At 40.8% G+C, this 10,992-nt stretch overlaps 1 protein-coding gene across 1 annotated transcript; it reads right to left on the minus strand.

Annotated features, from left to right (window-relative positions):
• Positions 1-5,576: 5,576 nt before the first annotated feature.
• Positions 5,577-6,283, minus strand: LOC130869903 (60S ribosomal protein L13). The gene has a single exon (XM_057762392.1). It carries the CDS (start codon positions 6,245-6,247, stop codon positions 5,612-5,614), a length of 636 nt encoding a protein of 211 aa, XP_057618375.1. The 5' UTR covers positions 6,248-6,283; the 3' UTR covers positions 5,577-5,611.
• Positions 6,284-10,992: the final 4,709 nt, after the last annotated feature.

A 10,992-nucleotide genomic window follows, 5' to 3' on the forward strand; every position in this document is an offset into this window, starting at 1 on the left:
CAGTTCCAGTTTCATCTAGAGTTAGTGGTCATGATTTTGTCCCCCAGTTTCTATCCATCTGTCTGCAGTAATATTTCTCAAGGAGAAGAAAAATAAACCTGAAAAGGGTGTTCTCACTAATGTGTTGTTGGTTCTAGGCTAAGCTGTAGGTAACAGAATAGGCAACCGAATGGAGAATTAGTCCCACAGTGTCTTAGTTGGGGTTTTTATTGCTGGGAAGAGACACCATGAACAGGGCAACATAAATAAGGAAAACATTTAGTTGAAAGGGCTCGGTTACAGTTTCAGAGGTTCAGCCCATCATCATCATGACAGGGAGCGTGGAGGTAAGCAGGCAGAAGTGGTGCTGGAGGAGTAGCTGGGAGTCCTATATCTTTCAGGCAACAGGAAGTCGAATGAGACACCGTGTGATATTCTGAGCATAAGAAACCTCAAAGCCCATCCCTACAGTGACAACTTCCTCCAACAAGGCCATGCACACTCCAACAAAGCCACACCTCCTAATAGTGCAGCCTCTATGAAATTCTGGGGGTCAATTACATTCAAACTACCACACATGGTATCTTAACAGTTCATCATAGAGCAGAAGGCTTCAACAGCAAAGCCTTCACTTTTCATAACTATGGAAGCTGCAAGACCAAGATCAAGTTCTAACAATGGTAAGCATAATTTCCGGTTTGCAAATGACTATCACAACAATCTCACTGTGGGAAAGTAGAGGCTGAACCCAAGCTCTGAAGGTCTTTCCTGCAAAGACACTAACCTCACTCATGACTAAGCATTTCACAAGGCTGCCTCTCTCCATACTACCTCGCTGGGGATAGGAATTTCAATTTATGAAATCATTCAGTCTGTGATGTTTGCTATTCTGAGGAAAACAGAAAGGAGAGAGTTCTTGTTACAAATGAGAAGCAGACTCACTGCTGAAGGGTAGGCCTCGCTGAGTGTACCTGTGAGGCAAGAACTATTCTGTCCTCCAGAAACTGAGACCAGACAATGAGAGAGGAAGAAAGCCAGAGGAAACTTGATGTGTTAGGTCTAAGAGTTTTCTCGCTCTATCCTCCCCTTTCTAGTGGCAAGGAACCCAACATAGAGATTGACATTTCAAAGTACAGCTTTAAAGACAGCAGGAGGCAGGGAAAGGAAACAAGCATGGAGAAGAAGGTTCTGGCTTTGGGGTAATTGAGGACCCAGCTGAGACTGTGTTATTCTAACAAGCAACTTTATGTCCCCAGGTACTTGTAATGAGCTAATAAAAATTCAGATTATCCACTCTGCAAGAACTACAGAAAAAAACAGTCCAGACTGGAAAGTGGGTTAGGATGAACAAGACGCCAAGGGGAAGAAGTAGCAATAGTTCCTGTATCCAGACACTCGCTCATCCTGGAGTGACTGGCTGAGTCCTGAGATGAATGAAACTTGAGAACCACTTATAAATCTTGTGTTTTCCTTCCATTCATTCAGCCCAAAGGAATCAAGTTGATAAATGATTTGTTAAGATGACAAATATTTTCTCAGGGGAAAAACCCTGAGAAAAGTGTTTTTTTTTTTTTTTTTTTTTTTTTCTCAGCAGCTAGTTCAGGAGAATTCCTTTGTGGAAAAGTGTGCATATTTGTTGAAGAGATAGTCTAATGGATATTCATAATGGAGTCCCATGAAGCATTCTGTCATCTCCAAAAATTTATTGGCAGGAAAAACACTGACTTGTATTTCCCACAGAAGAAAGGGAAGAGGCATAGGATCTGGGAAAGACAAATTTTCAGGAAGAAGAGGACAACATATTTAGTTGTCTGGTTATCAGATGTTACAGAAAAGAAAAATTGGTAAGACATTGGCTAAGTGACTTCTGGAGTGAATTACACCAGTACCATTACAAAAGAACTTGTGAATCTTACACTTCTCATTAATATCTTCATAGAAGTGTGTGTGTGTGTGTGTGTGTGTGTGTGTGTAACTCAGAGTAATGAATTATCTGCCAGATATTTGAGCTAGCTTATGTCATTAATTCTATCTGTCAAATTCACAAGGCTAAAGGATTCAAACAAATTATTTTGATTGAGTATGTGAAGATATTTTGGGGAGAGATTGACACATGAGTCTCTATGCTGAGTGAATAATATTGACCCCATTAATGTTGTATGTATATGTGTGTGGGTGGGTATAAGCTTGGTAGGAAGAATTTATTGATACTCAACTCTTTTCTTGACTCAGAACATAACAGAAGAGTGTCTGGAAGCAAAAACAAAAACAAAAAAAAATGCCTGGAAGCAATTTTCATATGCTGCTAGAAAGAATCCTTGAAATTTGAAGAAAAAGATGGTCTGTAGTGAAGAAACCAGCACTGTCTTGGGAGAGTCCTGAGGAAAGTCTCTCGAAGCTCAATGAGATATGGTCATTCCATGAGATCAGAAACCTGCCAGCTGACTCTGGTCCTTGGAAAACCTGGGAATGGATTTGCCACTAAAACTATAACCAATATACCAGTAAGGGAGTAATAGCTTCTCTGAAAAACAAATGTTAAAAATGCCATTTTTTGGCCAGGATTGACACTAGAAGAAACAGCTATAAAACTGAGAGTCCCAGTAATAATTAAAATAACATTATTTTATAAAAACACAACCCAGGTCTCATCACTTTATGATTAGCAATGAAGTTGACACGATTTGTGTAGCAGACAGGGCATAGAGTAACCGAGGAAACTTGACCAAAAGGAAAATACAGTCTGGTTAGTTGAAAAAGTGAGGTAGGGAAGTAAATGAGCACAAAGTATGACACAAACATATGAAAATATCATAATAAAATCAATTATTTTGTATGTTAAACTAAGAAATTAATTTTTAAGTTAAGATTTTAAAAAATCAACAGTCTTTCTGTGAAGAACCTGTTGGTTGATTTTTTTTTTAGATAAATAAGTTACCAGTATAAATTAATACTTGATTGAGAGCTAGAAATAAAATAGCTAAATGCGAGTCACTACAGTAGAAAATCATGAATTTGAGTCAGTTCTCAAATCTAGAACTCCTTGATTAAGAAGGCATGTTATCCATGCATAGTGGCACATGCCTTTGATCCCAGCACTTGGGAGGCAGAGGAAGGCAGATCTCTGTGAGTATGAGGCCAGTCTGATTTACAAAGGGAGTTTCAGTACAGTCAGGGCTCTGTTACAGCATGTCTCAAACATCACCAACAACCAACAAAAAAGCCATGTTAATTCAAAAGAGATCTTGTACCACCATATGAAGTATACAAAATAAATATTTCACATATCCTTTATCCAAAGAATCTCAAGTGTTGGCATCTCAAACTTTTCAGTAACAAATATCCAGATGGTCTGATCAGTCATAGGGAATGGGAAAGCAGATAACCACTGAAAAAGAAAATTCCAGGTGTACCAATAACATTCATATGATTCAAAGGTTCTAAGCACTCCAATATATCTCTTCTATGTAAAGAATAAATTATTATACCATGTACCTTTGACTGTTAAAAAAAAAACAGTTCCACAGTATTCTTTAAATTTTTGAAAAAGATAATCCTTGAGATTCACTGCCTTAAATTTCTTGTTCTTTGTACGTATAATTCAAGCTGTAGTTCTGTGTTCGTCAAAGGATCCTCACCAAGACTAAGCCCCAGTTATCCACAACAGTAACAAACTTATGATCATAAAATCTGTAAGTTAGCCTTTTCCCCATCCCTCTGTATCACTCTCCACAGTATACTTTCTGAGTAAGTGCTTCAGTATATTATACTCACACCCTTCCTAGGGACCTGCGGTTGGAGAATCCTAAGCCAAGACATTAGATAAGGGTAGAAGGAAGAAAAGGATAGTTACAGAGTTATCGTAATAAGTCACACAGGAAATAAAGTAGTTTAATCAGGGTGATAGCACTTGGCGGGGTAGTTCTTTGGGAGACCAACAGTCTGAGGAAACTGTAACCATCTGGGTCCTTAAGTAAGCACATTGCAACAACTCATTGCAGTGGTCTTCTGTTTAGGGATTGTCAGTGAAGTTCTCATTAAAGACTTTCTACTAGTACAGTAGTCCAATTGGAAATTACCACCTAATACCTGACTGGGGCAAAGTAACCGATCAAAATTTTCTTTACCTTATGTCCTCATTTACTTTATAAAAGTCTTCCCTTCTTTCCTTTTTAAAGGGATCCTGAACTGTGCTAGAGTCTGTAGCTATGTAATTCATGACATATATCTTTGATCGGATGGATGGGTGATTTAAAAATTTGATGTGCCAACCTATCTTTTACCACCCAAGGTAATTTGATACAGCCAAGAATGACTGAATTTCAGATGCATGTTCAAGTTAGAAGAGTGATGGGAGAAGGAAGTTGTCTAGGATGTCTGAAAAAGGATTTCCCTGGATTGGGTGGAATCATAATCATTAAGAATCTTTCTGGTGAGATGAGCAAGATTTCAGGAAAAGTTGGTTTTCTGGTAAACAAGGAGTTTGATTCAGTTAGCTTAAGTTGGAGAGATCAAGTAAACATTCAGATGCTTTCAAGGGGACAGTTTGAGACATCAATTTAGGATTCAAGAGGAAGCCCACCTAAAAGAGGCAAATTTGGGAGGCACTGGTAAATGATGATATTTCAAACAATGAGGGTGGACGAGTCTACTACTGGAATGAGTGTAGTAATAATGGGAAGAGGATGAAGGCCTGGGCAGTGGAAACCAGGGATGCTAAGAGCTTGAAAGAACAGAATGCAGACGAAGGAGACTGAGAGAAGGTTGCTGGCAGGATGGAAGAAAACCCAGGAAATTGTCGAGGAGGCCACTGGGTGATAAGATAATGTAAATTACAAAGAGAAAAAGGTGTGTCTAACACTCCTGCTAAGTCAGTCCAATGATGACTGGTCATTTATGAGTAGGTTGAGTTGTACCAAGGGCATTTCAAAGCAGATGGCAGGTGTATGGTCTCCATCTATGTTGTGAGGAGTCACTTCTCGAATCTACTGAGGTTCAATGAATATGTGAGTATTTCTGGGGCTGAAGACAACACAGACTTTCTCAAACACGTGGGGAAAGTGTAGAAGAACAGAAGGCAGGACTGTTAGGATGAACATAGCTATTTTGTAATTTGCCTAAGGTTAGTCTCAGTGCTGGCAATAAACTCTTGAATAATATGAATGGCAGGTGAGCAGCCAGCCTTGGTGCCTTAGGGGAGAAAGTACACTAACACCAGGACTCTCCTGGCAGTCAAGCCGAATTAATTTGCCAAATGCTTTTGCAATGGATTTTGCTGTAAAAATAAATTGGATAGTAGTTTCAATTGAACAACAGTAGCAAAAGTTTCCAATTTCAGAGTGGTTTGGGCTTCCTACAATCAATGGGAAGCCTAGGTGCCCTGGGAATGATGGCTGGATTCAGGTTGGTACTGCTGCTGACAGTTACACTGGAAGTCAGTTGGAAATATGCATTAATTGTTCAATGAGAATTCAAGAAGGTTAAATCTTACCCTCTCCCCAAAGATACACTATACATGAAAAGTGACCAACTCAACTCCCCCAAAACAGAGAGCAAATTAAGTCCATAGAATCATTTCATTCATTTTTTTTTTTGCTTTATGGAAAATTTATTGCAATATTCCAAAAGCACATCACTTTTTCTTCTCAACATCCTGCTCTGCAGCTTCCTTTGCCCTCTTTGCTCGGATGCCAAAGAGCCGAGCATTGGCCCGGGCCATGCGAAGACTGGCAAAAGCCTTGAAGTTCTTCTCTTCTTCTGTGATGACTCTGGCTTTCTCCTTCTTATAAACATTCCGGATGGGCATCACAGGTCCTGTTAGCTGAGTGGCCAATTTAAGTTCTTCAGCCGAACTATCTCCCTTCTTTGGAGCGGAGGGCTTCCTGGGGAAGAGGATGAGCTTGGAGCGGTACTCCTTCAGGCGCTGCACGTTGGCCTGCAGGGACTCGGTGGACTTGTTTCGCCTCCTTGGGTCCACGGAGATGCCAATGGTGCGAGCCACCTTCTTATGGATACCAGCCACCCTGAGTTCCTCCAGGCTGAAGCCCCGGCCAGCTCGGACCTTGGTGTGGTAGCGCACTGTGGGGCACCTCACGATGGGCCTGATGGGTCCGGACGCGGGGCGCGGGGCAATGCGGCGGGCTTTCGCCTGCCGGGCCTTGCGTCTGCGGATCTTGCGTGCCGGCTGGTTGAACCAAGTGTCCACTCGCTGCTGCCAGTCCTTGTGGAAGTGGGGCTTCAAGATCATGCCATTCCGGCTGGGCGCCATGGCTGCCTCCCGTGCAGGGGAACGGCCGAACGGAAAGGACCGAGCCCATTTCATTCATTTTATTAACTTATTACAAACTTGTTCTGGGTCTAGTTTTAACTTTGATGCAATAGCTTTTTCTTTACAATGGCAGCATTTGATTTGGATATAGGAATTGTCTTTCGTTGACTTTATTAACGTTTAGTGCTTTCTTCTTTCCTGGTGGAAAAGACAGTCTCCTTCACTCTCTTAACTGTAAGCATACTTAAGACAAAAGTGCCTATATACTTTTTTCTTTTTCCTGAAGATCATATGACAATCTATCACCCACATGGAGAGGCTCACACCTGCCTATAACGTCAGCTCCAGGGGAATGCAATGGGAACCTGCATTCACAATTTAAAATAAAATAAACTCTTTTTTTTAAAAAAAAAAGAAGTAAATACAGAAAAAGTTCTTTCCAACCTCCTTTTACCTGCCTAGAATTAGGGCATAAAGTCTCCTTAGGAAGAAGTACCACACAAACCTACAGATGAACCTTGTTCCATACATCCCCTCCTCTACTACATTCGCCTTCCCAGTCTGTCTCCATAGGAAACTAAAAACTGCTTCCCCTCTTGTTGTTCAATACTGTTCCTGAGGAAATGTGAACAAATTTCTACGTACCCAAGAGAAGGAACTGACAACAGACCAAAGCCTAATTTGATGAACCAATGAGCATTCCTGGGGTTAGTTAGAGGCTTGTGGGTAAGGGGTTACTTATATGAATGACTGAAACCAACTATATCACCAAAAGACCACCCTAGCATGAGGCACAACTCACAAAGGCTGGAACCATGGAGCCCTCTGAAACACTTGCAAGCAACAGATAAGAGTGTCTTCTTAGCAGTACTTACTGCTTGTACAATCTTAGACATAAAGGGACCTTATAAATCTGGTCACTTTCAGGGACTCCCTGAGACTTCTGAATTGCTTGCTTTTTGAGACTTAATGAACCTCACTTAGAACTTTCTGGGTCTTTTTATTTTTTTTTATTCATGTGTATTATATGTATTTGTGTGTACAAGGGCCTGTGAGGGCCCGAAGAGGGTGATAGATCCCCTGGAACTGGAGTTACAAGAAGTTGTGAGCAACCTAACATGGAGGTTGAAGCTGAACTCATATCCTTTGGAGGAGCAGTAGGTGCTTTTAGCTTCTGAGCCATCCCTCTGGTCCCCAAACTCTCTGGGTATTAAGAGCATCAATCTAGGATGGACTGTTTCAATTTGGGGGAGGTTCCTACACAGCACCTTTCCTGTTCTTTTCTAAAAAGTTTTGTTCTTTCCTCATGATATTTATAAGCCAGAGCTCCAAGGCACAGGTGGGTTCACTGTTTCTTCCGTGTTGTGCATATACACTTTTGAACTTTATATTTCTTTGGTTGTTTCCTCCATTGTGGTTGTTGAAGAGTATAAAATGAGAAATGACAACAGCTTGGTTTAAAGATCTTAACTGGCTTTATTTGCGATTCTACAATCAGGCACCACTTTGTTCTATAAACTACAATAAGTACTGTGATGAGCTGAGCAGAACAGACCGGTTTTATAGCCAGAAAAAAAGCTTATGAAAGCAGAAACAAAGAGCAGGAAGGCTGGTCATTTCAGAAGTGCTTTCCTCATAAGAAATAAGGAAAGAGAAACACAGCTGATGAGCTAATAGCAGATTACGTCCAGTGACTTGTTGTTTTATGCTCTGTTGTTGTTTGTTTGGTTATGTGAGATGTCCTATATATCTGTTGCTTTATTGGTTGATGAATAAAACTGTTTTGGCCAATGGCTTAGTCAAGTAAAGCCAAGTGGGAAATCAAAACAGAGATAGAGTAGGCAAATGTAACATGAAAGGCCTGCTCGTTAAGGTTTCTGCCCTGCCCAGTTCCCCACAGCCAGCAAGCCCCAAAGAAAATCACACAGAGATCTCCATAAGTTATAAAACTGATTGGCCCATTAGCTTAGTCTTCTTATTGGCTCTTGTAGCTTATATTAACCCATTATTCTTATCTATGTTAGCCACATGGCTTGGTACCTTTCTCAGTGGGGTATGTCACATGTTGCTTCTCAGTGGTCTGGACAGGAATGGCAAGAAAGCTTCCTTCTTCTCAGAATACTCCTGTTCTGATCACCCCACCTCTACTTCCTGTCTGGTTGACCCACCTATACTCTCTGCCTGGCCAATCAGCATTTATTTAAAATATGATTGACAGAATACAGACAATTCTCCCACATCAGGCAAAGTCAAAGAGACACCATGTAGCTGCTGAATAAAAAGGCTATGTCAGAACCTTAGGAACCTTACTGGTAGGCCACAGCCTCGTGGCAATACACAGAATGATAGAAATGGATTAATTTAAGATGTTAGAGCTAGTTAGGAATATGTTAGAGTCATTGGTCAAGCAGTGTTATAATTAATATAGTTGCTATGTGATTATTCATGTCTGAGCAGTCTCCATCTAAAAACGGCACCCTCATGGGGCCCTCATGGGGCTAACCCCCATGGCCAGCAGCACACTTTGGGTTCAGGTACTTTTATGCCCACTCAGGGTTAGGAGGAAAGTGGCTGACAGATGCCTACCACTCAGCACCCCCACCTGGGGAAGCAGCTGGGTCACATCTGCCAGGTGTACACAGGCAGAAAATCATGGCTGATTCCCACTGCCATACACAAAGACATTTCCAGGCCATGTAGCATGCTGCATGGAAGATTTAGCTTTTGCTTAGACAAATAGGTTTTATGTGCTGCACGGTGCTTCCCAGAGTTGAGGTGGTGAGCATGGGATAGTCCCACGTAATCGTCCCAGAGCTGGTGGTAAATGTACCTCTGCCATATTGAAAGGCCAAGAGAGGTGGAGTCAACATCTAGGGCTGGCACAACCACTCTGCTTACCATTTTAAAATACTCCTTGTTAGAAAAGGATTTCAGATACACAATAGGACAGATTCAGACATAAAAGACCTCTAAGTGTGACACAGAATGTTTAAAAATGTACATAGGCTTGGGAGAGAGGGGGGAAAAAAGAGTATAGACAGTTATGAAAAGTAGTAAAGTCTTTACTTTTAGACAGTAAAAGTAAAATAAAAGAGTAGAGACAGTCATAGATTAAAGGAGTAAAAAAATAGGCCACATAAAGATGGAATATACACAGAGAGCATGGATTACATACATTATTGTGTTTTCTTTGGATTTTTTGACTGCAGAGAGACATTTGTTTCTGGGGGCTGCTAAGTTAAATCTATATCAAGGTATCTTGACCTAAAAATTTGGGTCTAAAGATATGTTTCTTTGGAAAACAGGATCTGCTTTTGTTTCCACAGAAGATGAGAACCTGTGGATTCCTCCCAGACTAATGTGGCTTGATGGAACAAGACCCCCTGAAAGTTCTCCATGAACCCTAAAAATACTTTGCCCAACAAAAAGCAAGAAGCTGTTTTAGCCAATGGATTAGAAGAGTAAAGCCCAGCAGGAAATCAGAACAGAGAAAGAGAGAGAGAGAGAGAGAGAGAGAGAGAGAGAGAGAGAGAATCAAAGAGACACCATGTAGCTGCAGAAGGGGATACCTCAGGACCTTAGGAAACTTACTGGTAGGTCACAGTCTTGTGGCAATACACAGTTGATGTAAATGGGTTAATTTAAGATGTCCGAGCTAGCTAGGAATATGCTAGCATCATTGGTCAAACAGTGTTGTAATTAATAAAGTTTTATGTGATTATTCGGGTCTGAGCAGTTGGGATATGAACCAGGAGTCTCCACCTATAGTTTGGGGTTGAGTTTTTTGGTTTTTTTTTTTATTAGTTTTGGTTTTTGTTTGTTTGTTTTCCTTTTGGTAAGGATTAAGGCAAGAGTGAAGATTACTGAAATGCCAACTCTGGTCTATCTTGAAATTCACGTATCAAAATCCTTGTTCTTCTGAAGGTCAGATCGTAACTTCCTTGTCTTTTGGTGATGTTAAATTTTAGCACAGGTGACTCTGCTTTGGCTTCCAGTCTGATCTATAGGATCTAGTGCACTAGCTTTAGTCCAAAGCAATGTCTTTTTGTAATTTTCATTTAACAAGGGTCACAGTCAAAAATTGTAAGTAGAGGTAAAGGTTGCCCTCCATGTCCTGGTGGCACAGTTATACCCTGAGATCCCTTGGAGGCTGCAGACCTTGATATTTGTGTCCAGGCTTTCTCCTTGTAGGTTCTGATACCTTCCTGGATGCCATGAGGTGTAAGCATGCTACTTCCAGAATCCCTAACCATCAACCTTCCAGGTCTGGAAGATTCATTAAACTTCTGTCACATCTTTCTCCTGAATTCATACTTGTTAATGCCCATTCCATTTCTTGATCTGTTTTCTTTTATTAAACAATATTTCAACTCTGCTCATCAAGTCCCAGGTCTTCACTCAGAAACTTTGATAGAGCAAAGATGGGAACATCATATGGAAAAACATGTGTTTGATCCATCTCTAGAAAAACAAATGAAATATAGATTAATATCTTAGTTGATGAGTCTGATCTGACATGTAGCAATGAAATAGTTTACACCATTTCTTAGATTAAATCTCATTATTAACATTAAACTACAGCTCAGTTATCTCAGAAAATCAAAGATTAGCAATTTTAAGATCATACACTTCCACATCCACAATGTCTCCCATCAGACTGAGGACAAGGTAAACTCCTGGTGGCCTGTGGGTGACATCATCCTTCCATCCAGGGATCTTCTTTTGCAAAGGGTGTCCCTTTACAG

The sequence above is a fragment of the Chionomys nivalis genome, chromosome 2 (assembly GCF_950005125.1).
Source record: "Chionomys nivalis chromosome 2, mChiNiv1.1, whole genome shotgun sequence".
In the NCBI taxonomy this organism is placed as follows: domain Eukaryota; kingdom Metazoa; phylum Chordata; class Mammalia; order Rodentia; family Cricetidae; genus Chionomys; species Chionomys nivalis.

Bases quoted from the DNA above. Each gene is read 5' to 3' on its own strand.
- LOC130869903 (XM_057762392.1), bottom strand. From the start codon at position 6,247: ATGGCGCCCAGCCGGAATGGCATGATCTTGAAGCCCCACTTCCACAAG.